Raw genomic sequence first — 25,126 nt, forward strand, 5'->3', positions numbered from 1 at the left:
AACCAACATTTTTAGAAGTCAAGTTCCAGATGTCTCTATGGACCCATACTGTGCCTGTTAATGTTCATATTGTTTTGTACTGTATGTATGGATATGACCCACACTTAGATAAGTTTGAAGTTTGCAATGAACATTGATTTAATCTACACTTGCCTATACTCTTGATTGGCATAGGTTATAAGTCAATATGTTACGGCTCACTCACCTTCACCTCCTCACTGACTCTGCTGTGCACACCTGTCATCAATCTCCACACCTGCCTCCACTTCACAATCAACAGCCTGCCACTACAAAAGACCAGTCTGCACGTCATTCAACGCCAGAGCTTCACCTAACCTCACATGGTAAAGTACAGGCCACTAAATCCACCAAACTTTGACTCATTGAAACTCTTTTTCTTCACAGCAACTCCAAGCCATCCCAGCCTTTCCAGCACTGCCAGAAAATCTACAGAGCCACAGCTTCTCACCGGTTTTCCCTCTTTTTTGTGTTCAATAAATACGCCCTCGGGCTGCTTCTGTTAACTGACTTCTCACTGCTGCGCTTTTGGGTCACATCCTCCAGCCAACATAACAGTAAGCTCTGGCCAAAAGACCCAGCCAGCATGTCGCAGTCAGGAAGACCCACGACCCCCGACCCGCATCGGACCCAGGACAGGCTGCTGGCGCAACATTCTCACCAGCTATCTGAGGCAGCTGCTCTTTTTTCTGGATTGAGGGAGGAGGTCCGGGCGGTGTCAGGTCTTCAACAGGCGCAGGCATCCGAACAACAGGCCCAGGTTAGCCAACTCACCCTTTTGGTTCAGACTCTCACCGACCGTGTTGCTGCTCTCAGCGCCCAGATTTCTCCCCCTTCGGGACCACCAGCCACGGTTCCTCCGCCTGACACACCCTCTGCCCGTGAGCCCCACCTCGTTGCCCCGGCCCTGTATGATGGCTCTTTCACACTCTGCCGCGAGTTCCTGATGCAGTGTGAGTATGTGTTCGAGCTACAACCAAGCATGTATTCCACTGCCGCAGCTCGCATAGCCTACATTGCTAACCTGACCACAGGGCAAGCCCGTCGTTGGGTTATGGCTAGTCGAGAGGGCTCCGCACCTTATATGCAGGATTACGCTGCATTTATCAAGGAATTCAAGATGGTTTTTGATCATGAGGTCCCTGGGCAGGATGCTGATTCTGTCCTTTCTACCCTTGAGCAGGGTTCTCTCTCAGTAGCAGAGTACGCCACAGAATTCCGTATCCTCGCTGCACGCTGCCGATGGAATGAGCCCGCTTTATTCAGCGCGTTCCGAAGAGGCCTGGCGGAGTCCATAAAGGACGCCTTGGTGGGTAGAGAAAGGCCTACCTCCCTGAACCAGCTCATCACCCTCTCCATATCCCTTGACGAGCGTCACCGTGAGCGCAAACGAGAGAGGGCTCACCAGTGTCGTGCTGCAAACAAGCTACGTCCGTCACCACCAGTGAGTCAGAACCAGTTTTCTCATCTCTTCCCTGCATCCTCACAGCCTATTAGTGAGGAGGAGCCCATGCAGTTGGGAAGGGCCCGTTTAACTCCAGCGGAACGTGAACACCGGAGACTACAGGGGCTCTGCATGTACTGCGCTAGCTCGACGCACTCGGTTGACACATGTCCAAGCCTGTCTTCCAGGGCTCCCTCGGCTCGAACCCCAAAAGACAAGGCTCACTCGGTCGGGGGTTCCGTGTGAGCCGCTTGTCTAACCCCCACTCAAGTAGAGCCAGATTTCTCGTCACCCTCGCCTGGCAAGAGCGAACACTGTCCATCCCAGCGCTGATCGATTCAGGTGCCGATGAAACTTTTATTGACCGTTCTTATGCCCTAGAGGTTGGACTCCCTATCACACCCCTGGAGGAGTCTCTCTCAGCGTTCGCTTTGGATGGTCGTCCCATGAGTCCCATTACTCATCGGTGTGAGACTCTCACGCTCACTGTCTCAGGTAATCACGTGGAGAGAATCCGCCCCTACGTTATTGCCTCACCTGATGCGCCTTTCATCCTGGGCAGACCTTGGTTGGAACTCCACACACCGCATGTCTGTTGGCGTTCTGGCCGCATTCTAAGCTGGAGTATTTCATGCCATGCCCGTTGCCTTCGGTCCGCTCAGACACCTTCCTTAGCCGAACGACCCAGCCCTGCTCCACCTGACCTCACCAAGGTTCCTTCTGAATACCATGACCTAGGTGAGGCCTTCAGTAGGGAGCGGGCTTGCACCCTTCCTCCGCACCGACCCTACGACTGTGCCATCGAGCTCCGTCCTGGTGCTGAACTTCCCTCCAGTCGCCTGTACAACCTGTCTCCACCTGAGAAAGCAGCTATGGACAGTTACATTAATGGGTGCCTAGCTGAAGGACTCATACGCCCATCAACATCACCAGTGGCGGCCGGTTTCTTCTTCGTCAAGAAGAAGGGCGGGGATCTGAGGCCATGCATCGATTACAGACAGCTCAACAACATCACTATCAAGAACAAGTATCCACTTCCCCTCATGAGCTCAAATTTCGAACCCCTCGTCGGTGCTACCGTGTTTACCAAGTTGGACCTTCGGAATGCATACCACCTTGTCCGCATCCGGAAAGGTGATGAATGGAAGACAGCCTTTAAGACCCCCCGTGGGCACTATGAATACCTGGTTATGCCCTTTGGCCTCACCAATGCCCCTGCTGTCTTCCAGGCACTTATGAATGACGTACTCAGGGACATGTTGGATGTATTTGTGGTCCTGTACCTGGATGACATCCTGGTGTTCTCCCGGAGTCTTGAGGAGCATGTGCAACACGTCCGCTTGGTCATCCAGCGCCTTTTAGAGAACAGGCTTTTTATCAAGGCTGAAAAATGCGTTTTTCACGCTCCCTCCGTGGAATTCCTTGGGCACATTGTGGAGGGTGGCTGCATCCGTCCTGACCCCCGCAAGATACAAGCTATCCTCAATTGGCCCCGACCAACAACCCGCAAACAGCTCCAGGGGTTCCTAGGCTTTGCTAACTTTTATCGCCGTTTCATTCGGAACTACAGCCGCTTAGCCGCCCCCCTCACTGGTCTCACCTCCACTCTACGCCCCTATATCTGGTCACCAGCAGCCGATGCCGCCTTTTCTGTCCTCAAGGAACATTTCACGACCGCCCCCGTCCTTCTCCATCCTGACCCTTCCAGGCCGTTCATAGTCGAGGTGGATGCTTCAGATGTGGGTATAGGGGCAGTCTTGTCCCAGCGTTCAGTGGAGGACCAGAAGCTGCACCCCTGTGCCTTCTCCCGCCGTTTGCAGCCGGCGGAGGTGAATTATGATATCGGGAATAGGGAGCTGCTTGCTGTTGTAGCTGCCTTCGAAGAGTGGCGCCACTGGCTAGAGGGCAGCGTGGAGCCCGTTGTTGTCTGGTCGGATCATAAGAACCTGACTTTCATCCGGGCTGCCAAACGCCTTAGCTCCCGCCAGGCACGGTGGGCACAATTCCTGGACCGTTTCAATTACACCCTTACTTACCGACCTGGTTCCAGCAACACCAAGGCTGATGCGTTGTCACGTCTCCATGCTCCCGAGGAGTCCTCTGCTGAACCTGTGCCCATCGTTCCAACTTCTCGGGTTATAGGAGTAGTGACCCTGGACATTGAAGCCCAGGTTGAGCGGGCCCAACAGACTGAGCCCCGGCCCGGCAACTGTCCCCCCAACCGTCTCTTTGTACCTGACTCGATGCGTTCCCAGGTGCTTCTATGGGGCCATACCAGCCAGTTTGCTTGCCATCCCGGGTACCAACGTACCCTCTCCTTCCTTAGCCGGCGGTTTTGGTGGCCGACGATGAGGGTGGACGTCCGGGAGTTCGTGGCTGCGTGTGACACTTGCTGTAGGGCCAAGGCGTCTCATCGGCCACCAGCTGGGCTTCTATGTCCTCTTCCAGTGCCCAATCGCCCTTGGTCTCATATTGCCGTTGACTTTGTGTCTGGTTTTCCATCTTCCCAGGGGAATACTGTCGTTCTCACGGTGGTGGACCGGTTTTCCAAGGCGGTGCATCTGGTGGCGTTGCCTAAACTCCCTACCTCTGCTGAGACGGCCGAACTCCTGACCCAGCATGTTTTCCGGCTCCATGGGTTGCCCTGTGACATCGTTTCGGACCGGGGGCCCCAATTTACATCTCAGGTCTGGCGTGCCTTCTGTAAAGGTATTGGGGCCACTGTTGGCCTTTCTTCTGGGTATCACCCTCAGACCAACGGACAGGCTGAACGGACCAACCAGAGCCTAGAGTCCGCCCTCCGTTGCGTGTCTGCTCTCCACCCGACCTCCTGGAGCAAGGATTTGCCTTGGGTGGAATACTCACTAAATGCCCTGTCCTGCTCCGCCACCGGCAGGTCCCCGTTCGAGGCCTCCCTGGGATACCAACCTCCCTTGTTTTCCGTCCAGGAGACCGAAGCCTCAGTCCCCTCTGTCCAGGCCCATCTGCGCCGTTGCCAACGGGTGTGGAAGGAGGTTCGCTCTGCCTTGCTGCGTACCAACGTGCGCTCCTGCCGTGGGGCCAACCGTCGCCGTACTCCTGCCCCGGTGTATCAGCCTGGTCAACGGGTCTACCTCTCCTCTGCCGACTTGCCGCTCCAAGTCTCATCCAAGAAGCTGGCTCCGCGGTATGTTGGCCCTTTCTCGATTGACAGCGTTCTGAGCCCCGCAGCTGTTCGTCTCAAGCTTCCTGCCTCCATGAAACATGTGCATCCAGTTTTTCATGTCTCAAAGATCAAGCCTGTCTCTGCAAGCCCTTTGATGCCCTCTGCCCCAGCTCCGCCGCCGCCACAGTTAGTGGACGGACATCCCCAATGGAAGGTCCGGCGTCTGCTAAAGGTCCGGCGCCGCGGTCGGGGTTTTCAATACCTGGCAGACTGGGAAGGTTACGGCCCGGAGGAACGTTGCTGGATCTCAAAGCAGCTCATCATGTGTCCCTCTCTCCTTCGGGACTTCTACAAGGCCAATCCTGATGCCCCTGGACGGCCGCCTGGGGGCGCCCCTCGGGGAGGGGGTACTGTTACGGCTCACTCACCTTCACCTCCTCACTGACTCTGCTGTGCACACCTGTCATCAATCTCCACACCTGCCTCCACTTCACAATCAACAGCCTGCCACTACAAAAGACCAGTCTGCACGTCATTCAACGCCAGAGCTTCACCTAACCTCACATGGTAAAGTACAGGCCACTAAATCCACCAAACTTTGACTCATTGAAACTCTTTTTCTTCACAGCAACTCCAAGCCATCCCAGCCTTTCCAGCACTGCCAGAAAATCTACAGAGCCACAGCTTCTCACCGGTTTTCCCTCTTTTTTGTGTTCAATAAATACGCCCTCGGGCTGCTTCTGTTAACTGACTTCTCACTGCTGCGCTTTTGGGTCACATCCTCCAGCCAACATAACACAATAAAGACTTGACACATTGGTTTGTAATGTAGCATCAGTGAGGTATGACCGAACATTTAAGTCACAACCAACACTGATTTAAAAAAAACTTCAATAAAGACAAGTAATTATCATCCTTCTTAACACATCATTAATCTGTTCTTAACTGTTGCTATTAGGGTTGTTCCGATCATGTCTTTTTGCTCCTGATCCGATCCCGATCGTTTTAGTTTGAGTATCTGCCGATCCCGATATTTCCCGATCCGATTGCTTTGTTTTTGCTCCCGATTCGATTCCAATCATTCCCGATAATTTTTCCCAATCATATACATTTTGGCAATGCATTAAGAAAAAAATGAATACAACTCGGACGACTGTATACATTCAACATACAGTACATAAGTACTGTATTTGTTTATTGTGACAATAAATCTTCAAGATGGCATTTACATTATTAACATTCTTTCTGTGAGAGGGATCCACGGATAGAAAGACTTGTAATTCTTAGAGGATAAATGTGACTGTGTGTATTGTGACTAAATATTGCCATCTAGTGTATTTGTGACTTTGTATATTGTGACTAAATATTACCATCTAGTGTATTTGTTGAGCTTTCAGTAAATGATACTGTAGCCATTTAACTGTTCTGCCCAAATGTATGATGGGAAGTGCAACCATGACTGAGCGTAGTGGCACCAATTGATATATCTTCTCTGCGTTGGGAAATAACATAGGGTGTTAAGAAAAAGATCAACTACTACCGTTCTTCCCCACATTGCTTCCCACGATATTTGTAATTGTTGAGGGAGGGATTGTAAGGCTTTAGCCAATTAAAAAAAGGCTCCAAAGACTGTCAAAATTCGCTCATTTTACGCTGCCTTTTAGCTCCATATATAGGTAAAACGGTGCCATTATAGATTGAACGTGACAATGCGTGAGTGGGTCGGGCAGCGCATGCGTTAATTGCGTTAAATATTTTAACGTGATTAATTAAAAAAAAAAAAAATACCGCCGTTAACGTGATAAATTTGAAAGCCCTACTTTAAGCCAAAACTAAAGACTCTGGATGAGTGTAAGACATTTTGTCTGTAACGTTATATACAATTAGAAAACGATTTAATTGAAATATATGTATATATTAAAAAAAGGCATGTCTGATATTTTTTTGCCGATTCCGATACTTTGAAAATGACCTGATCGGACATCTTTAGTTGCTGTCCATGTTTTTTCACTCATTTCAGCAAATCAAAGCACACAAAGTATGCTTTATTTCTGTTATTTTTAACGATGCATCTTTTGAATAAGTCTTTTCCAATGAAATTTCAAATCGTTAAACCTTAACATGCTTGTAAACACTGAAATTAATGCAGAAACATGTTATGTATTACTGATTTCCATCCTCAAAGATTTGCTATCATGTACTGTAAACATCACTTTGTTTGAAGATGACACTTGCTACTCTATATAAACGGAAAGCGGAGCTCTCATATTGTGGAAATGACATACTGTCAAATTAGCGATTAATAAGGTGATCAATTGCATAACATATAACACATAACATATTGTGTGTGCTGTTACAATATGATTTATGCCTAAAAGAAATGGAAATGAAAACAGATGCATATTTATTCTTTAAAGGAACAGCATGAAACATAAAATGCTTTTTTCCTATGAGACAAATTTGGCTCTTTGAGAACTGATAGTCAGTCACAGTGGTTCTTAGGAGCAACGGATCCTCAGGAGGGCTACGCCTACACTAATGAATGGAGTTAACTCTCCAGGGCTCTGGTACCAACAGTGGCAACGAAAATGGAGCACACCCTGGTGTTCTCTTTATAAAGTCAAACACTTTGTGTTTATCTGTAGTAAGTTAACGTGGTGTCATTCTATTCATCTATTGCAGGTAACAGCAAACATTGGTGAAATTATTTGAAGCGACATATATCATATACAGTACAGCGATTTATTTTTGTGTAATAAACTGAAAAAAACAAAAGTGGAAGAGTTGCGAAAAATGTAAATAAAAGCCAGAATTTTCGCCAAATGGCCACCCTTAGTGCGGCAGACATTTTATCACTGTTGGTACTATTTCAGTCAAACAAAGCATCCCAAATTGCCACATGACCTTTCCCAAGCACCTGTGTCTGAGTCTATATATATATCAATGTGTGTATGTATAACTGACATCACAAAATAGCTGCGCTTATAAGCGTTGTAATTTTTCCGTGTGTGGGGGGGGGGGGGGGGGTTGGGGGTTTGAACATTATTTTCTCCATTATCAGAGGTCAAATGAATTTTCCATTTTCATACTTAAATACTTTCTTTAACTGTCTTTAAGCGACCGCCTTTCACATGAAGGACAATGATACTAGTTAATGTCTATTCCTTTAAATTAGAGCTGTCCCGACTAGTCGACATAGTCGACGTCATCGATGATGTAAATCCGTCGACGCGCACAACATCCCGTCGACGGTTAATGAAGGGTTAAAAAAATATATATGCGTGGAAAGTTCAGAATGTCGGACGCTCTGTATGCAAGCGGGAAAAGCGGCACAAAGCCAAAAAAGCGAACCAGAGTGTCCAAAACTGACTTATTTCAAAGAAACAAAGGAGGGTACACTCTTGTGTCCTGTCTCTTCAATGCCAAGCTTGGCTGCACGTCGGCCGTGAATAAACACCTAAAGCGCCGTCACCCAGTTTGTAAGTCCATCTAACTAACTAACGACATGTTTTATTGAAGTTGCTAAGCCTGTCACGTTATACAATGAGTCCATTTATCGCACGGCAAATAAAAATGAGGGCGGTAATTTTCACGGCTGCCTTTTATCGCTGCGCACGTGCGTGCGTGCGTCCATACATTGGTGCGTGCGTGCTGATGGCATATGAGACTCCAGTTCCTTTCTCTTATCAACACGCTGTAGAATTTAAGTTCAGACATACAAAATAAAAAAAACACATCTATATTAAACACTGTAACGTTAGCACTGCTACACTGACACTACATGCAATGACAAAAAGTGTTTTTTTTTGCGGAGTGTAAAGCTGAAATTAGTGGTTTAGTGAACTTCCGGTGAACATTTCAAAATAAAAGCATGTCATGTTCATCATATAAATAGCGATTTCTGGAGTTAATCCCACATATTTCAGAATTCAGATTCTACACTAAGAATACCTTTAAAATGACACCCTTTATGAAAAATCTGATTGGCAATGAATAATAATAATAATATTATTATATATATTTGAACTCATTGTTTATTTGTGATTTATTATTGTTATTTTTGTGTTTATTTGTACTTTAATAAATAATTTAAGTGTTCCAATATGTTTTTTGTGAATTGATAAGCGTCAACAAAAGTTTCATTGCTAAATTAGTAAAAAAGAAAAAAAATATATATATATATTATTAGATTAGTCGACTAATCGTAAAAATAGTCGGCTGACTAATCGGGACAAAATTAGTCGTTTGGGACAGCCCTACTTTAAATGAAGTGACATCTATTTTCTGTACTGCTTATCCTTGCATGATCAAGCATGGTTGAAGTTCACAGGCAGGCAAATAGACATGGATCCTCTATTCAACATGCAACAGTCTACCCAATGAATATATGTTTTTGGTGTTTGCCTTCTCTCAGGTCTTATAATAGCTTTATTGGCAACAACTAGTGATTTTCCTTATTTTGTCCTCTTCAAATTTGCTTCTTTTTCACCAGTAACAGTTCTATTTTAGTTTTTTTTAAAGTGTTCTTTTCACAAGAAAAAAATGCAGATACAACTGAGCACAGACAGTTTATCACTTAACAATGAATTCGGGCAAATTAAAAAAAAAAAAAAAAATCAATCTCGCATTTAGTGTAATTTGGTGTAAAATAATTTAGAGTAAAATAAATAAATTGAACTGAATGTTTCATTATATTACCAAAAGTGTTATATTAAACATGACTATATTTTCTTCATTTTTATTAATACTAAAATTTATAGTGTGTATCAATTTTCTGCATTTCATTACTGTAACCCTGTAATATATTGGTTGTATTGAGTGTACCAGTACCTCAAAGTTCTCGATGCCAGCTCCCCTCACAAACCATTGGCTAATAAGACCCTCCCACTCTTTTCATGAAGTTATCTGATAAATTGACTCCCATGCTGACCAAGGTTAGAGTAATACATTTTGTTAAAACTCATGAGAATACTAATGTTAATCTCTGGTTCTCCTTATGTCCCCATCAGTTCGTTCATTAAGATCTCAGCATTCCAATAATTTCCGACATGCTCATAGTCATGAGTTGACTTGACTGGTGTCTTTGTTGAGCAAATTGTTGGTGTCGAACCAGAAATACATTAACTAAAAAAAAAAGGAAAAAAGTAGTCTGTTGATTCATAATGAAGCAACATTTCACTATTGTATCATTTCATTTATTCAATAATGTGTGGGAAAAAATCATGGAAATGGTCAATATTACTCAAAGAAATACTTGGCAAAAAACGTGGTAAATAGCAAAGTTCTAGTCACAGAACTACGATACAACTTCAACAACTACTCTCATAGCAGAGCACAAGTTGAAATACACAAAGAGATACCACCACGACCTTTGCAAATATCAGTCATGTGTCACTATGTTTGCTATTGAGGAGTGTGATAAGAGCCATGGGACAAGAGAAACAGATTATACGATAAAATGCATACTCACCTAGCTGACTGCGTCTCTGCGCATAGGCTACCACCACTGCGGCCAGAACTACACAGCAGAGCGATGTCACAAGGTTTGCCATCTGTGGACACACCACACAGGAAAATATTCAGCAAGAGCACGTGCAACAGTGGGTTAACTGGAGAGCAACTGTGTCTGTCCGTCGTACTAATTGACTGACGGACATGGATGTCTACAACGCCATTGAGGAGATGGAGAGATAGTTGCTTCCTGTCCCCTCTGAGTCTGTCTGTCTTTATCTCCTCTCACAGGGATGGTGTCTATGGTGGCCTTTCCTTTAACTATGTTTTTCTATTTGAAAAGCTTTCTTGGTTTCTAATCCTGTTTAACTCCCAGTTGAGTTTCTTTAAATTGTGTTTTAAATGGTTATTTCTGTCTTTATTTCTCTTTCTCTGTTTCTTTGTTCATCAGACTAATGGGTTCATCCTCTCTGGGATGGGCTTTGAACAGAGGCTCTTAAAGGTATATGCATCCATTTTCACCACGGCTTATTTTGTACAGGGTAGCAAATCGCTGCAGCCAATCAAATTGACATTGGACGAAAGGCAGACTACACCCTAAACAGGCAAGGAAGTTGCAATGCAACCATTTACATTTGCACTCACAGTTACACTGTCACTTAGCTCTAAATTAGCTGGAACCAAACCCACGCTGCCTGGTCCAAAGTATGTGTAAGTACCTCTCAAGGGTAAGTCACTAATTAAAAACTTGTTGTTGTTGTTGTTGTTTTTAATGATTTTTTTTTTTTCATTTATTACACCTGACAAAGAGTTGATGTATTGAAGCTCAATACTCAAGTGAATTCTATGAAAACTAGGGTAGGTATGGGACCTGGAGCAGGCAACACATATTTTCATTCATTCACTCATTCATTTGCCTATGATACTTCTAGTTTGGAATCAGTATACGAGGGACTCTAGTTCATTTGGGACTGAGAATTGATATTGATATTTCTTTTCTTCTGTTTCCCCCATAAGCCCTTCCTGTTCGCTGCTTTGTCATAATAAACGAGGTATGTTGAGTGATCACAATGGGAGTATGTCAAACTCTCAATGTGAAACATTATAACTGTTCAGACTATCCGGGCACTTAGACTTCCATTCTCCGTGTCAAACAGCTGAACAAGACAGGTTTTAAAAAAAAAGAAAAAAAAAGAAAAAAAAGAGAATCGATATGCGTATTGGTTGAAATATTTAAACAAAAATGTCATGCTGTCAGTTTTTTTAGTCTCAATTTATCTAACAACAGTTATTCAAAACTAAAATCAATAATGACTCTAGAAACCTTTGATTGAAAAAGCAATACTTTGCGCTCATTCTCAAAGAATGGCAAAATCATAATGCATCTTTTAATGAAGAATCTTACATATGAAGAAGTGAAACTTTTAAACTTTCTGAATTTTGTCTCAGAATGTCCGGACAAAAGGGCCTTTTAGTGACCCCTTAATCATTTGAGAACAAAAAAAAACATGTTAAACTCTTTCATACACCAAAGTGAGTCTACCACTATTCATCCCAAGTTTGCCTATTTTAAACATTATGATTATGCAATTGCGTCATGTGTCTCCAAATCTAAACTTAGATCGTATTTTTTCTTCTTAAATGATGGCTGGGGCCACTACAAAAGAACAATTTAAGGCTAAGCAAGAATTGTGTACCATATATTTCATAATTAACTATATTGACGGGTCACATCCATCACACACTGCGCCACAGCTTCAAGTAGGGGGCCTGGGCACATCCAACATCAAGAGGAGTTATTGTGAAACACACGCACACGGTGATCTAACGCTGGATTTAGGTTGAAAAACTACGAATACTGTACCGCATACAAACAGGAAGGATTGTCTCAGGAATGGTTTGTTCAAGGATTCAAGGTAATTATTATATTTTTCGTACCATGCGTGTTGTGAAAAAAATCAATGGTAGAAATTAGCCGCTAAAAAAATGCTATCTGCTCGTTTTTTTTTTTTTTTTTTTTTTTTTGCTTTTAACCAAGAATGAAGACTGTTTTACGTTCATATCTATAAAGAATTCAGGAATGTAAGTATTTATTCACGATAATTTTAATGTAAAAAGCTTTTTGTGGGGACAAGGCGCCGCCACAGTGACTTAAAGACTAGAAGCACATTTGACATAGTGTATTTATGTAAAATAAATGCTATCTGCCCATTTTTTTTGCTTTTAACATAAAATCGAGATATTTTTACGTCAGTACTTATACAGACTTTACGGATTCAAGCCATTTATTCACAAGAATTTTCAACGGAACAAGCTCTTTGTCTGTGATTTCACTCGGCCCCCTGTTCGTCGGCCCCGCCCCCCGTGTCCCACCAATATCATTATTAGGTCTATGGGTGTACAGATTTGAAAATAATTGATTAGCCCCTGTGTGTCATGATCAGACTGTTATGTTACCGCTGACACAGGGCTAGCCATTATCAATTTTGGCGAAGGTTTTGATGCTTGGTGCCAATTCAGAAAAAAAAACTAGCATGAGTGGTATGATACATTTCAAAAGAACAGACTGTGTGCTGTGAGAAAGTAACTATGCTAGGGCTAGCGCTGACACCTGTTAACCCTGAGTATGAGGAACTAAAGTGGACTCCATCCACTGCAACCTAAATAGTCAAGAAAAGTGATTTAAATGTTTTTTTTTCCTTCATAATTGCTATAACCTGTTTTTTTAAAGTTAATTGCTTTCATTGTTTCAGATTTCATCAGAGAACACCAATGAGAATGTTGACAATGTTTGGCTACCGGGACAGTCGGCTGTGTATGAATGAGGACAGAACTCGGCGAGTTAACAATATTGGATGGTGCACCTTAAGTCAGGAGAGCTTAATTTACGGTAATTACTTAGCTTTGAAGATCCTATATGTTCGGTAAACATTTTTTCACTTATATGTTTTGAGTGAAAAGTCGTTGTTCTAGGTCTGTTCCTACAAACAATGACTTGAATGCTTGCCCACTAGACTTGCTATTTCATACTGGCATTTTTTGTCTTTTCACTGACAAATGATTGTCTCACTTGGTCGGGTTAGGTTTGCCGATGCATGTTGGGTGAAAAAGGCTCGACTGGTAACATGTGCAGAACAGAGCGAGTATTTTAAATATAGGCACACAAAGCAAAGTGAATTTCCTTGTTCTTTAGATGGAGGATTTCAGCTGCTACAACCCACTGTCACCTCCCATTAACACTTTTATTCTTAGTTCATGCCTCCAAAGCTTTATCCTTATTTAAATCCCACATCTTTTCCATTCAGCACCTTGTTCTTGTTCACTTTACTCATGAGTACATTAATTCCACAGCATTTGTCTTTCTTTCACATCTGCTTCCCTTTGTTAAAGTTTCTTCTAAAGCCATGTTTAACCATCACAGAAATGAAGAAACATAGGTAATTCTTTGTGATGTTCACAAACACCAAAATGCTTTTCCGCTCCCACCGAATTGCAAACTTAATGAAACAGTCAAAGAATGAGCACAAAAGCATGAACAAACTCATGATTTGGAGCACAAACAAATGTGTAGATCTGATACTCTATTTTCCCTCTTTGCATCTGTATTTTTTTTCCTTATTCGGCAGCGAGTAAAAATGGATGTTTATGAACTGTTAATATGATAAAGCTTCAGGATAGGAGCATTCCAAATGACATACCGTCTTTGCACAGCCACTTTTTCCTTGACATAAAATATTTGCTATTTGGGCCATGTTTTCACACCTGGAATTGCTTTTGTTAAAAAAAAATATATTGGGCACTCATGGCAGCTCAATTAGATCCCCCCCCCCCCCCCCCCCCAATTCTCTCACAGCAACTGTTTTGTTTGTCTTCAATAATCAGCTCTCAATCTCAACGCAAACTTGATTTGTTCATAAAAGTGCCAGCAAAATGCCAGTACTCTGTCACAGTGATCAAATAAATGTCTTGTCTAAATGGATTTTATGTTGTCTTGCTTCCATAAAAATTGTGACCAGATCTAAATGGTGTACAACACTCGGTTCCCTATTAACTAGTCACGAATACATCTCTAATGCCCTCGGCTTGCATATTGTTGGCACTAGAGCAGGGCTTTCCAATCGTTTTTCCCTCAGGGTTTGCTTTATGAAAAATCAAAGGATTAAGGGCTAACTTGAAATCATTGAACTTTCATTTGTTAAACAATGATATATTGTTAGCACTAATATTTACAGTGGGGCAAATAAGTATTTAGTCAACCACCAACTGTGCAAGTTCTACTTGAAAAGATTAGAGAGGCCTGTCACTGTCAACATGGGTAAACCTCAACTATGAGAGAATGTGGAAAAAACAGAAAATCACATTGTTTGATTTTTAAAGAATTTATTTCCAAATTATAGTGGAAAATAAGTATTTGGTCACCTACAAACAAGCAAGATTTCTGGCTGTCAAAGAGGTCTAACTTCTTCTAACGAGGTCTAACAAGGCTCCACTCGTTACCTGTATTAATGGCACCTGTTTTAACTCATCGGTATAAAAGACACCTGTCCATAACCTCAGTCAGTCACACACCAAACTCCACTATGGCCAAGACCAAAGAGCTGTCGAAGGACACCAGAGACAAAATTGTAGACCTGCACCAGGCTGGGAAGACTGAATCTGCAAAAGGTAAAACACTTGGTGTAAAGAAATCAACTGTGGGAGCAATTATTAGGAAATGGAAGACATACAAGACCACTGATAATCTCCCTCGATCTGGGGCTCCATGCAAGATCTCACCCCGTGGCATCAAAATGATAACAAGAACGGTGAGCAAAAATCCCAGAACCACACGGGGGGACCTAGTGAATGACCTACAGAGAGCTTGGACCACAGTAACAAAGGCTATGATCAGTAACACAATGCGCCGCCAAGGACTCAAATCCTGCACTGCCAGACATGTCCCCCTGCTGAAGAAAGTACACGTCCAGGCCCGTCTGCGGCTGGCTAGAGAGCATTTGGATGATCCAGAAGAGGACTGGGAGAATGTGTTATAGTCAGATGAAACCAAAATAGAACTTTTTGGTAGAAACACAGGTTCTCGTGTTTGGAGGAGAAAGAATACTGAATTGCATCTGAAGAAAACCATACCCACTGTGAAGCATGGGGGTGGAAACATCATGCTTTGGGTCTGTTTTTCTGCAAAGGGACCAGGACGACTGATCTGTGTAATGGAAAGAATGAATGGGGCCATGGATCGACAGATTTTGAGTGAAAATCTCCTTCCATCAGCAAGGGCATTGAAGATGAGACGTAGCTGGGTCTTTCAGCATGACAATGATCCCAAACACACAGCCAGGGCAACAAAGGAGTGGCTTCGTAAGAAGCATTTCAAGGTGCTGTAGTGGCCTAGCCAGTCTCCAGATCTCAACCCCATAGAAAATCTGCGGAGGGAGTTGAAAGTCCGTGTTGCCCAACGACAGCCCCAAAACATCACTGCTCTAGAGGAGAGCTGCATGGAGGAATGGGCCAAAATACCAGCAACAGTGTGTGAAAAGCTTGTGAAGAGTTACAGAAAATGTTTGGCCTCCGTTATTGCCAACAAATTGTACATACCAAAGTACTGAGATGAACTTTTGGTATTGACTAAATACTTATTTTTCACCATGATTTGCAAATAAATTCTTTAAAAATCAAACAATGCTAATTTCTGGGGTTTTTTCCACATTATTTCTCTCATGGTTGAAGTTTAGCCATGTTGACAATTACTGGCCTCTCTAATATTTTCAAGTGGGAGAACTTGCAAAATTAGTGGTTGACTAAATACTTATTTGCCCCACTGTATGTATGTATATACTGTATCTACATGTCAATCAAAACTGGATTATTGTCTTTGAAGGGCCACATTTTTAAAAATGTATTTTTATCTTTTTATTTACAAATTTGTTGTACTGGACTTCATAATATTATGTGGATGTAAACAGGATTATGGCTCATTAATCGTGATGGCCAGACATATATCCTTACACCGGCATTGTTCAAAGTCCTGAAAGTCTCATCAAAGCAGTATTAAGGTAATAATGTGTTTTTTGTGTTTGGTCCAAAAGTCCAGGTTGCGGCTCAGTCACACTTTTAGTATGTGAAGTGAGTACTTGACTGAGTTATTGGTGCCACATGTTGTTTCCTGGTCCTTTAATCTCCGTCAGGTTTATTAGTGAAATGTCCAACAAAAATAACACCACCAGGCGTTGGGGTGGGGGGTCGTTGGGGGCACACTGACAAAAAAACAACTTTGCATAGTGCACCGCAGTGAAAAAGTAACCTCCTTAGCAGGGGTTTCCAGAAAGGGTTGTAACCTGAAAACATGTGCCATTTGTCCTAATGTACAACCACAACATTCACTCATTCATTTATCTTCCGAGCTGCTTATCCACAACTGACAAATTTTAATTTATATAGAATCTGTCCTTACCCAATGTACAGCATGTTTCTATAATGGTGCTCCAACTTTATCCCTCAGACTATAAACAAGCAAATTGTTATTTACTGATGGTAATTTGCTTGTATTTTCATACAAAAATTATTCATGTATTCACAAAGCATGTAGTGTATGTGTAGGTCATGCAAAACAAAACATTTTGGGTATTTTGACACATCATATTTGTTTTGCTTGGAGTAGGTTGTATACATAAGTTGAAGCATACAAATATAGATGAATAATTTTTATCTACAGTGGTATGAAAAAGTATATGAACCTTTTGGAGTTTCTCACATTTCTGCATAAAATCACCATCAAATGTGATCTGATCTTTGTCAAAATTACACAGATGAAAAAACAGGGTCTGCTTTAACTAAAACCACCCAAACATTTATAGGTTTTCATATTTTAATGCGGATAGTATGCAAACAATAACAGAAGGGGGGGAAATGAGTAAGTGAAACATCACATTTAATATTTTGTGGCCCCCTCTTTGGCAGTAATAATTTCAACCAGAAACTCCCTGTAGCTGCAGATCAGTTTGGCACATCGATAAGGACTAATCTTCGCCCATTCTTCTCTACAAAACTGCTGTAGTTCAGTCAGATTCCTGGGATGTCTGGCATGAATCATTGTCCTTAGATCATGCCACAGCATCTCAATGGAGTTCAAGTCTGGACTTAGACTTGGCCACTCCAGAACGTGTACTTTGTTCTTCTGAAACCATTCTGACATTGATTTACTTCTGTGTTTTGGATCATTGTCTTGTTGCAGCATCCATCCTCTTTTTAACCTTCAACTGTCTGACAGACGGCCTCAGGTTTTCATGCAAAACATCCTGATAAACTTTTGAATTCATTCTTCCATTAATGATTGCAAGTTGTCTAGGCCCTGAGACAGCAAAACAGCCCCAAATCATGATGCTCTCTTCACCATGCTTCACGGCGGGGATGAGGTGTTGATGTTGGTGAGCTGTTCCCTTTTTCCTCCACACATGAAGTTGTGTGTTACTCCCAAACAATTCAACTTAACATAATATTTTGCCAAAACGTCTGTGGAGTGTGCGAGCAGCAATGTTTTTTTAAACAGCAGTGGCTTCCTCTGTGGAGTCCTGCCATGAACACCATTCTTGGCCATAGTTTTACATATAGTTGATGTTTGTACAGTGATATTGGACTGTGCCAATGTTTTCTGTAAGTCATTAGCAGACACTCTAGGGTTGTTTTTTACCTTTCTGAGTAGTCTGCGCTGAACTCTTGGCGTCCATCTTTGGTAGATGGCCACTCCTTGGGAGAGAAGCAGCAGTGCCACACTCTCTCCATTTGTAAAAAACTTCTCTGACTGTCGATTGATGAACTTCCAGACTTTTAGAGTTGGTTATGTATCTTTTCCCAGCTTTATACAAATAAACAGTCCTTGATCGCAGGTCTTCAGACAGCTCTTTTGACCGAGCCATGATGCACATCAGACAATGCTTCTCATCAAGACAATTCTTACCAGGTTTGTGTTTTATAGTGGGCAGGGCATTTATAAACCACTCATCAGCTATTGGGCACACATAGGTCTTAAATTGTTTTGTAAAAATTGGTTTCATTTGCTCTTTAATTCTCCTTAGGCAGAGAGTTCACTTACTTATTTTCCCCTCCTTTGGTCATTGTTTGCATGCTGTCCTCGTTAATATATGAAAACCTAAAAATCTTTGGGTGTTTTTTGTGAAAGCTTTTACTTCTGTGTGATTTTGACAAAGATTGGATCACATTTCATGGTGATTTTATGCAGAAATGAGAAATTCCAAAAGGTTCAGATACTTCTTCATACTACAGTAAATTTTAAAAATAAAAATATAACTACCTGTAGATATCACATGTTCTATAATAATACCAAGAATAATAACATACTAATGCAGATTTATAAATGCATAATAGAAAGCAAGTTCATGGGTTACTGAAAGAACAGACAGCCAAAAAATGCTGCGCCGAAGGATTTGACCATGATGATGTGACGTTATTATCTGAATTTCATCACCCATAAAATGACTCAGCTTGTCAGAGTTGACACTGTTGGGTGCGCTAAGGAACAGGTGCAACTACTTGTGTGAAACAACTTAAAGACTCCTGAATATTTTTATGTGATTTCCCAAGATTTAACTCAACTGTGAACGTCAACGCTGTAGGAATTGCATTTGTGAGTTTTTAACATTCTTTAACCCATGTTCTTATGGGCCATCTGTGACTGAAGTTTGCATTAATGTGTGTGATTGAGACTGTGCGTGGCTGGCGCTGTGCCTGTTGTGTATGCGTGAGTGACTGGCAGCTCATATTTATTTCATCAGAGATATCAGGGAGAATGACAGAGGGTGAAATTAAAATTGCTTCCCTTGTCAGGCCATCACAATTCCTATATCGGCTCTTCATTTTTCTAAGTGTTGGTTTGCCCATCATAATCCGAACAGTGTGTGGTGGCATGTGTGAGTCCATTTTGAACCATTGTTTATTTGTACATGCTGGAAACCGCAGGGGTATTTAAAGCATCTGTCAGCAAACAATATGATTTTGAAATGTGACAGCTTCAGATTGCTCACATAAAGACAGCCCACAGGCGATTAGTGAACAATCGCCCCAATTCAATACAACCTGTCAAACCATTGCCTGACTATCCCTTCCACGTTTAGTTCCTTCTATAGACCCCCTACATATTTATTTATCCATTCCTAAGTGGAGGCAAAAGGGCTGATTAGGCATGATTCTGTTGGTTGCTTAATTAAAACATATAATTCATCGTAGCATCAAATGATTTTGAAGCTGCTGCGTCTTTTGTCGAGTCCGATTTGGGATCATTTGCATTTAAATTGGAAAGCCAGGAGGGAAATACACTAGGTGGGCTATGGTGTGTTTGTGAAGATAGAAGGCATTTCTCTCCCCAAGAAATCCACGACTTGGTTCTCCCTTTTACCACCCTACTTTCTTTCTTTGTTATGAAAACGAATACAGAAAATGTCATGAAGGACCCAAAGCAACAGTAAGACCCAATGCCTCAAGTTCATTTAGAAACTGAACCAGATTAATTAGTAAACTGTGGCCGACTATTTCCAGTTTTCACCCTGTAAACTAATTTTAGTGTTATTATGATGTAACTATTATGTATAATTAGTTATGAGTGTTTTTGGCTAGATAAATATTTGGAATAATTTAATAACCAGAGCATAGATGAGTTTAGAACATGTTATACAATGCTAATGCTATTTATAGCAACAACAGCACTTTTTTTTTATTACAATCTCCATCTGTCATTTAAAAATATTCCCTTGAGCTGAATTTTCACTACATGCATTGGCAGTAAAACAAATTGAAATTCAAAATATTATATATTTTCACATCCAGGCCATGTTTTTAAGGAGTGGAAAACGTCAAATTGTTCAATACAAAGCTCATGCATATTTGATACTAAGACTCCCCACATATACTTTCTTCGGAATAAGAACAGAAAGGTCATTAGTAAGTCTTCTAAAGAAAAATACGAGTTAAATTTCGAAGATGCTTTCAGGGAAAATAATCTTATTTCATCATCTTCAAATGTGAAAAACCTCGCCGATCCTGGGGGATGTTCGCACATCAAAAAAGGTCTTCGCTACAGACGCAACGTCCTTATACTCCTTACTTCACAGTGAGCTGACTTCAGTAAGTGACTTATTTCTGATGTTTGCCCTTCCTGTGGGCAACTGACAAGTTAAACATTTTCATTTACTATTGAAAGTCAGTGACAGAAGACAGTGTGAAAGCTGTGTTTAGCAAAAAAAAAAAAAAAAAAAAAAAAAAAAAAAAAATCTGTGTGCTGTATTCTGACTTTTTTTTTTTTTTTTTTTTTTTCCAATACCTAAGAATTTAGTTTCTTTCCCTATTTGGTTGTGGCTAGCCTCCTGGAACCATCTTTACTTTGTCTATGGCTATGAGTATAGGCTGAATTTCTTTATCATTACTGCTACTGAGGCTCCAGCAGGGGAGTGTTGGTAGCCTGGTGAATACTCTTTGGTTGATCTCTTCGGATGGCTAAAGCACAGACAAATGACAAGGCCTATCAACAATTTACAGTAAAGTTTATTGTTACTATTATTATTCATTCATTCATTTTCCAAGCCGCTTATCCTCAGGAGGGTCACCGGGGTGCTGGAGCCAATCCCAGCCTACTATAAGCAGTAAGTGAGGTACATCCTGACTCGGTTGCCAGCCAATCGCAGGGCACAAGGAGATGAACAACCATTCGCGCACACACTCATACCAATGGACAATTTAGAGTGTTCGATCAGCCTACTATGCATGTTTTTGTGATGTAGGGTGGAAACCGGAGTACCCGGAGCCAACCCACACAGGTACGGGGAGGACATGCAAACTCTACATATGAAGGCCAGAGCCTGGGATTGAATCCTTGATGTCAGAACTGTGAGGCGGACGTGCTAACCACTCTGCCACTAGTCTTATTACTATTATTAATATTATTATTAAATACAGACCCATTCACTTCCTCATTCATTTACAGTGAACCCTTGTGAGGAGACTGTTTGAATGACAGCCAGTTTCATTTTGTTGGGAAAAAATAAATAAATAAAAACACAAACTTGCGATTAAATTCTCAGCATGAATGAGATATTTTATTAAGTATAAAGCCTCCCTTCCTGGGAGACTCTGCAAACGCGCAGACTTTGATGACCACAGATGATAGTTGGGACACATCGGTAATATGATAATCAGTGACTGTGTACTAAATAAGCAATGTAATGCATACAATCAATTTTAACAATCAGATGATTGGAAAAACACTCCGGGGTTGGGAGATGTGAGGATTCCGCCTCAATGGCAATGTTGGGCAATGTTGTATACAAGTAATAAATTACGATATCTATTCAGCATCAAATTGAAACATACTGTAAATGAAAGTCACCAAACGATAACTTAGCAATGACCTTGAAGACCATAAAACGACAGAAACGTAGATCATCACCTTATCCCTCTGTTTTTGCCATAGGGGTAATTCCCACTGGACCATAATACACACATCTGCATCCACATAATAACAGACTGTTGATTTTGTAACCTCTAATGGCGTGCTCCTGACTGAATAATAAGACTTCCTTATTCCCACAATGCTTTGCTTTGCTTGGCAACATTAATTCCCTCATCAATCATGTTGGGATTTGCTGCAGGTTACCCACAAGGGAAAAGGGGGAGAGCTGGCATTTTAGGCTCTGCAGATGCACACACACACACAAACACACACAATTTTGTGCACTGCTGGCATTTGCCGGTGAGTGTTGATAGCTGGATGACGGTGACCTTTTTTCACCAGCGTTCTGGCTGTAATTGGCTGCTAAAGACAATGTCAATCGTATCTCAAGAGGTAGCGGGGGTCGAGCCTTTAAACACCAGCTCATACACACAGATACAATCGCTAATGCATTTGCTTTTGGATGACAGCGACTTGCTCAGAGTGATAAATTTAGCTATTGATCAGATGTGATTGTGCTCAGCTGGCTGAGATTTAGAGGATCTGGAGACGCCCACTGGTTTACTGTACGTCATGTATGCTGCACCAGTAGGCCTACTTGTTGTAGTGGTTTTGATGCATAACATCATTGCTATATTTATCGTTAACATAGTTGTTTTCTGAGAATACGTGACATGATTGTATATAAAAGAGGAAGTACAGTCTGAATTGAAATATGTAATAATCTTCATGTATCAAATGATAGATCTCTGATGTGTTGTTTTGCGTGATATTTTTATTATTAATTTGAGCATGACAGTGGGTGTAGGTGCGCATGTGAGAGTGTTTTTGGTCTCCACCCAGCCATCTGGACCTCCTTGTGTGTCTAGAAGCAGATTTAGGTGGTTAGAAACTCTGGAAAAACACGGTGTTACCTCCAGCCCTCTCACCTCTGAACTCTATAAGTGTATCAAAGCAAAGAAAACAGAGCACTTTGTGTGTCGATGTGTGTGCGTGTCTGCGTGTGATTGAGCGTGTGTGTGTCAGCATTCTTAAGGCCTATAAGGCTTTGAATGATGGGTGTAGACTCCCCTTTGTGAACAGGGAGCCTCCGGGAGCTGCGCAGCATGTGTGTGTGTTTGTGTGTGTATTGTGTGTGTATGAGGAGAGAGAGAGAAAGAGTGTGATGTACAGGCTGTGATGTTCTGAACAGAAGTGTTTTTACAGGGAGTTAATCAGAACCAGAGATGAGGACTTGCCCGCGGAGGATGAAGTGTAGACACATGCACATATACGCACACCCCAACACGCACGCACATTTGGTGCCCTATGCCTTTCCAAAATTCAATAATGGCGACCTAACAGCAGGACCACTCTGATACCATATTGTTTTTCTTTGTATACCTTTTTTGATTTATGTGCAGATAGGACCTTTTTATTTGCATTAATTGTAAACAGATATGAAATCATGTTGCTAGAAGTACAGTATTATTTCTGAATTTGTAAAAGTTTCCTTCAAACTATAAATATTGTCTATAAAATATATAATACAGTATATGTACAATATATAAAACAGTACTTCAATGCCACATACGCGATACTTTGCTGTTCGGTAACTGTTTCCCAACCCCCATTGGAATTGACTGACTTGACTGATGTATCTATCTTTTGGGATTGTCGGTTACAGTTGTATTTGGCATTGACATTCACAACGCGAACAACTGCAAAGAACCACAAATTCGCACCTGGCAATTGGAAATACTGCCCAGCGGGCCAACAATCTTTTGGGGTTAGATTCTGATGCAGTTTGTTTGAATATACCAGTACAGTGACACCTCTACATATAGATTTAATTTGTTCCAGGGCCTGGTTTGTAAGTTAAAATTTTCGTATGCCGAGCGAATGTTCCCATAAGACAGTACTTCTCAAATAGTGGGGCGGGCCCCCCCAGGGGGGTGTTGAGCAATGCTGGGGGTGGCGCATGTGACCTTGGGGAACATACATTTTGCCGTACTAGGTTAAAGTGTAATTGCACATCCACTCAGTGGGTGGCTGTGCCGCTCTCATTTTCATCATGTGCGCAGTATTTTTTAACCAAACAAGAGCACACAGCAAAGAGCGCCGGAGATACAGTATGAAAAGCTAAGACAAGGAAATATGATGAAGCATATGTAGCATTTGGCTTTGACTTTTAGTACAGTGGGGGACGAGGAAAGACCAGTCTGTTTACTTTGTCTAAAAATGTTCGCAGCGGACAGCAGGATTTTTTTTTTGTTTTTCAGCAAAAACGCGCTGAATATTGCCAACAATCCTCCCGCTTAGTCAGTGTTACAAAAGTAAACCAGCAAGCACTGTCAGCATCATATAAGGTGGCATACCTAGTTGCTCAGTGCATAATAACCCGACACCATAGCAAAGGAGCTGATACTGCCTGCAGCAAAAATAAAAATTGTCCCTCCGTCCAATGACACTGTCGTTTTTGTTGTATTAATTTTTTTTTTTTTTCGGCCTAATTGTTTGGCATTTTATCCTAATGAGTAATGTTATAGATCAAATTGAATTTATTACTATGTATTGATTTTATTCAATTTTAATTTTCAGTATCAAACGGTAAAAAAATGTATCGAGTGTATTTTTACCGTATTGATGTGTTTTTTGTGTGTGTTTTTTTTACACTTTATTGGAAGTTTATCTATATTACTTTTTTTTCTTTTAATATTGAATATAACAATGTTATGCAGAGGTGTAGTTATAATAATAAGAGTTTTATATACAAATGATACTACAGTATATTTATAGTGGTGGCACAGAGTTGGGGGGGGCGCGGAACGTTTATGTCTTCCTGTGGGAGGCATAACAGAAAATAATTGAGAAGCACTGTCATAAGAATACATTATAATTCCATTAATTCATTCCACAATGAGAGAGAGAGAAAGCGAGCGTAGAATGGGAAGTTTTTACTTTTTTTCATGTTGTTGTTGGCGTCGGCTACGGCGGACAGTAGCCGTGTTGGGTTGCACAAGTTCTTAAATATGGTAAATTGACTGTACTTAAATGATTAAAACCCTTATAAAGCTGGTGACTTCCTTGCCAATGTAACAATAATAATAAATCGGAAATCAAAAAAGCTTTCCTGACGTCACCTTAACTTAAACAGATTGGCGAACGGAGGTCGGAGGAGACAGGCCACGTTGTCGAGCCTTCTTAATGTTAATGGTAAGCGTCCTTTTTTCTTTTTTTTCACCGCCTGCACTAACCTTCTTGGGACCTATGCTGATTTCTCTCATAAGAAAATCCGCCGTTTATCGTCGGAAAACAATGAAAAAAACTGTCATAAATCGTTGTGTTTCGAACATGTTGTCATATGTCAAGACAGGATTATATGCCAATGTGATCGTATGTTGAGGTACCACTGTATATATATTTTTAAACAATTTAGAAGGGGTGGTCCATTGGTACATTTTTAATAAAGACATAAATTTGACCAATCAAAGGGATCGCAGGCTAACACATTCACTTTGATTATCATGTTTGCAAGCAACTGTAAAATAATTATTGAAAACTGATGGTACACTAAAGTTGGTATGGATGCTCTTGCAACAGTTTGAACATGTCATCGCAGAAGAAAATAGAATAC

The 25,126-nt window shown here is 41.7% G+C and overlaps 1 protein-coding gene across 4 annotated transcripts in view; it reads right to left on the bottom strand.

The window, feature by feature from the left end:
- Nucleotides 1-25,126, bottom strand: part of cntfr (ciliary neurotrophic factor receptor) — a 362,525-nt gene that overhangs the window by 208,994 nt on the left and 128,405 nt on the right. For all 4 annotated transcript variants that reach the window (XM_057818079.1, XM_057818078.1, XM_057818077.1 and 1 more), the window contains exon 3: nucleotides 10,078-10,159. In XM_057818079.1, coding sequence (XP_057674062.1) covers nucleotides 10,078-10,159 — 82 coding nt within the window. The remainder of the gene's footprint in view (nucleotides 1-10,077; nucleotides 10,160-25,126) is intronic.

The sequence above is a fragment of the Corythoichthys intestinalis genome, chromosome 17 (genome assembly GCF_030265065.1).
Source record: "Corythoichthys intestinalis isolate RoL2023-P3 chromosome 17, ASM3026506v1, whole genome shotgun sequence".
NCBI classification, from domain to species: domain Eukaryota; kingdom Metazoa; phylum Chordata; class Actinopteri; order Syngnathiformes; family Syngnathidae; genus Corythoichthys; species Corythoichthys intestinalis.